This window comes from Danio rerio, chromosome 16 (assembly GCF_052040795.2).
Source record: "Danio rerio strain M-AB ecotype USA chromosome 16, GRCz13ab, whole genome shotgun sequence".
NCBI classification, from domain to species: domain Eukaryota; kingdom Metazoa; phylum Chordata; class Actinopteri; order Cypriniformes; family Danionidae; genus Danio; species Danio rerio.
Window position 1 is genome coordinate 20,909,868 of NC_141036.1, and position 4,445 is coordinate 20,914,312.

The 4,445-nt window shown below is 32.6% G+C and overlaps 1 protein-coding gene across 1 annotated transcript; it reads right to left on the bottom strand.

The window, feature by feature from the left end:
- Positions 1 to 474: 474 nt before the first annotated feature.
- Positions 475 to 3,825, bottom strand: LOC137487839 (uncharacterized). Its single transcript, XM_087286901.1, has 4 exons — positions 3,540 to 3,825; positions 3,161 to 3,309; positions 2,539 to 2,634; positions 475 to 1,244 (listed from the first exon to the last, which is right to left on the bottom strand). Exons 1-4 carry the CDS (start codon positions 3,613 to 3,615, stop codon positions 1,209 to 1,211), a joined length of 357 nt encoding a protein of 118 aa, XP_087143027.1. The 5' UTR covers positions 3,616 to 3,825; the 3' UTR covers positions 475 to 1,208.
- Between the last annotated feature and the right edge of the window lie 620 nt (positions 3,826 to 4,445).

The following is a 4,445-nucleotide window of genomic DNA, read 5'->3' on the forward strand; positions in this document are numbered from 1 at the left end:
AACAGACCTCAAAACATTCAAACAGTGGCACAGTAGGAAGTGCTGTCGCCTCCCACCAAGGTCGCTGGTTCGAGTCTCAGCTGGGTCAGTTGCCGTTACTGTGTGGAGTTTGACTGTTTTCCCTGCGTTCCCGTGGGTTTCCTCTGGGTTCTCCGGTTTCCCCCACAGTCCAAAGACGTGTGGCACAGATGAATTGGGTAGGCTAAAATTGTTGTAGTGTATGTGTGAATGAGTGTGTATGGATGTTTTCCAGAGATGGGTTGCAGCCGAAAGGGCATCCGCTGCGTAAAACAAGTTCATTGCGCTGTGGCGACCCCAGATTAATAAAGGGACTAAGCAGAAAAGAAAATGAATGAATGAATGAACTGAACTCTCGCAGATTATGTGCCACCAACATCCATGAAAACATGCTGAATCACTTCAAAAGTATATATGCCGCCCTTAGTCACAACGCGAAGGCTGAGGTTCCTTTTTCACAGATGTTTAATGCACTTATCGACACAGATGCTGACATCAACACCGTAGAACTGTATAAATGATTACAATAACAACATCAGATACATTCACAAACATAAGGATTAAGCATACAATTTTAAAGTAATTAATGAACAAAAATACATTCACATTCCACTTTGCCTGCTTGTAAACTAAGAGAGGAGGGATACATCCTTCGAATTCTTGATTATAGCACTTATAACTTACAAAAGAAACGTCCTTAAATATTGCCGTTACTTTCCTCTTTCACTTTCATGCGAGTGCCAAACCCGGAAGTAGTATTGTAGCTGGGCAAGATTGGAATGAAATTAAAAAATGTCCAAAACCGTCAGAATGAATAACTTTTGCTCAAATAAGCCATAGATCGGTAAATAAGTCAACAATAAGCAGTTTAAAATGATCAAAAATCGAAAATTATACATATTAAACTAATCACAAGTTATTGAAGAAAGCACGTTTAAAGTACACTAGCGCCATCTAGTGGAAACAAAATACCACTGCTTTATGACAGCAGTTACAGTATATTTGAGTTCTTTTGGGTGTTCCATATTCAGTCTATACAAGAGGCTGAACAAGTAAGCGAAGGCTGCAGGCAGATGTGTGATATCCTGAAGTACTATGGCCTCCTCCAAGATTTTAGCGAGGTTCATCACATATTGCAGGGATGCAGAAGTGCCATTATCATCTTCCACCACAGTGAAGATTCCAATCCTTTAATCTCTGGTGCTGTGGTCTTCAGGGTCCGTGTCCTTAAAGGAGATTAATTAATGGGAAAATTAATTGATGTGTAATATTAATTACTACTTATTTATGTTATTACTATTATGCAAAGAAAATAAAAACATGTAATACTTTCATACATACAAACAGTAACACTTTGAATAGTCTATAAAGCAATAGCAAATGGTTAATTGCATACCTGTATAGTATTAACTCTACATTAATAGATGTTAGTTAACTGTTTATAAATTCAGCTACAAATGCTCTATTCTTGACTTATAAGCATCTATAATGTATTTTTTATACTTTTTTAATGATTAATGTTTCATTACTAATTTAAGTATTGCAATATTTACAAACCAATTATTTAAGAATAGTTTTTATGTTTTATCGTTCAGAATGAGTATTAAATGATCAATAAACTATTCAAATTGACATTTCTATACATGTTATAATTAAGGCATATACTAATAGTTACTTTGTATGTTTTGTATGCTTTATTAACTCACCTTCATCCAGTTTTGTGACCTAATCTAAAGTGAGGACTAGTTATGCTTTATAAATCCATTATAAATGACAATTAAAGGCTCAGTATCAATCGTATCTAAGCATACTGTAAATTGAAAATAACAAACAAACAAAAAAATATATATAATAATTGAACAATATATTGAAAACTTTTGAATATTTAGCAATTTTTCAACTTTTATTTTACATAAAATTGCAAAGATTTACTTTTATTTGATACAGTTTCAATTGTGAAAGTTGTTTATTGTCCTGTTTAGAATATAACTGAGCCTTTAATTGTCATTCATAAGGGATTTATAAAGCATAAATAGTCCTCACTTTAGATTAGGTCACAACTGGATGAAGTTGAGCTCATAAAGCATTTACTAACATACAAAGTAACTATTATTACATACCTTAATATTAGGATATATAAATGTTAATTTGAATAGTTTATTAATCGTGTACTTAAGCATTCTGAATGATCTTAAATACACCAAGTATTCTTAAATAACTGGTTTGTAAATAATGCAATACTTAAATTAGTAATACAAATGAATCATTAAAAAGTAAAAAAATACAATCATTGAGCACTTTATACATGTGCTTATACATCAGAATTACAGCATTTGTAGCTGTAGTTATAAACTGCTAACTAACACCTATGTAGAGTTCATTCATGTAGAGTTATGCTTAACAGAAAATAAGTTAACTATGCGCTAATACTAAATAAATTATTTATAGTGTGCAGCTATTATAAAGTGTTACCAAGCAGACTAATAAATGTAGAATAGGGTATGAAAATGGGTAACTTACCAGACATATCTTGAGAAAGCAAGCAGAATTTTTACGAAGAAAAATTGGCAATCCCTCAAGAGCTGCTCTTTCTCGATCGGTGACAATATCAGTGACCTAAAGGAAAGTCATTTACAAAGGGTGTTTTACAATCTTATTGTTTTGTAAGTAAAAATGTACTTAGTACATTTAAATGAGCATAGTATTTTATTCATGCTGTTGAAAAACCACATGGCTTTATTTAAAAAAAAAGAATTTTGTGGTTTCCATACAATGGAATTTGATAATGGTTGTGTTGGCAAATTTAGAAAAATGTTCAGTTTCATGTGACAATTACTTTGAGTTAAAAACTAAAGCTATTATTTTCTATGTTCCTCTTTAAATGTATTCATTTAAAATGGTCACTCAAAACAAGTGAAACATCTGTTATTTATCTTACTTCCATCTCACAATCAAAACACAACTTGACACAATTAAAATGAATGCAAAAGGGCTGGACAATTAAATTGTTGCAATTACGTTTTATTAGACTGTATTACCTGAGCATGAAATTCATGCTTTTGTGTTTGACAGGACAAAATATGTTGCACATGTTAAAAACATCACACAGGTGTATAAGAAAAAAAAAAATCTTAATGAGTACCTGCTCATCCATCTTGTTTAAATTTGTATCCATCTCTGGACCCATTGAATCCCTTCTTTTTCTGTAGAGTTTCAGGAGAGGTGCTGTATATTTATCAAGTGACTCGATTAACTGTCTCAGGAGATCTACATTACAGATCTGAGAAAACTCTGTCCAGATATACAATATACAAAAAAAACATACATATTAATATTTACATATTAATATTTACATATACATATTTACATATACATACTTACATATACATACATACATACATACATACATACATACATATATATATATATATATATATATATATATATATATATATATATATATATATATATATATATATATATATATATATAAATGTGTTGTGATTGGAAGTGATACAAACGACTGAAGGTAAGATCCAAATGCAGGTTTATTCGTTGGTCAGGCAAGCAATGGTCAAAACAGGTATGAACAGGCATATACGGGCAAATCCAGAGTCGAAGTCGGTAAACAGGCAAAATGTCGAAAGGCTGGCGGCTAAACAGGAAAACTAGGAAACTAAGCTAGGTACAGACACGGAGAAACAAGATCGGAAGAAACGCATAGAAATGTCACCAAACAGTAGACAAGACTCGGCAAAGTGAAATAGTCTGTGTGCTGCTTAAATACTGTGTGAAATCTCAGTCTCTGACAGGTTTCAGCTGGTGATGTAATCAGGAAGATGAATGACCAGGCGTGTGTGACTGGAAGAAGTGCATGTATGGAAATGTAGTCCTGGGGAATGCGGAAGTGAGGTTCATGAAGAAAGAGGAAACCAGCGATCTCCAGAGAATGATCGCTGGTTATCGTAACAAAATGTAAATATTCAAATGCTGAATACAGATGTATTTTGAATTACCTATAATAATAATGTTGTTTGTTATTTTTTGCATTATCATTACTACCTTGAATGAAACCAAAGCAATTGCAATATAGTGACTTACCTCTTCCTTAAAGTCCAGGTCATCTCTCTGTAATTTCTTCCTGGCTAAATCTTAACAACTTCTTTTTGGCAAAGAGAAAAGGTTTCTTGCATCTGCTGGTGAATGACAGTCAAATTTCACTGATGATAGCAAGTCTCACCTATTCAAGGAAATCTTGCATTGCATTATGTCATTGTCAATATTTCAGTCCTTTTGAGCAAAAAGAAAGAAAAATATATATTTAGCCCTTTATATTTTTTATGTAAATTAAAGCTATCTGACTGTTAAAGCAAGTTGGTCTGAATATGATAGACATTTCGTCGAGCTAACTAATGAACAAGCAAATC

Bases quoted from the DNA above. Each gene is read 5' to 3' on its own strand.
- LOC137487839 (XM_087286901.1), bottom strand. From the start codon at position 3,615: ATGCCTGTTCATACCTGTTTTGACCATTGCTTGCCTGACCAACGAATA. The intron at 3,310-3,539 runs GTTTGTATCACT...ATATCTGGACAG, and splicing joins TTTGGATCTTACCTTCAGTC to AGTTTTCTCAGATCTGTAAT. The intron at 2,635-3,160 runs GTACTCATTAAG...ACTTTCCTTTAG, and splicing joins TAAACAAGATGGATGAGCAG to GTCACTGATATTGTCACCGA.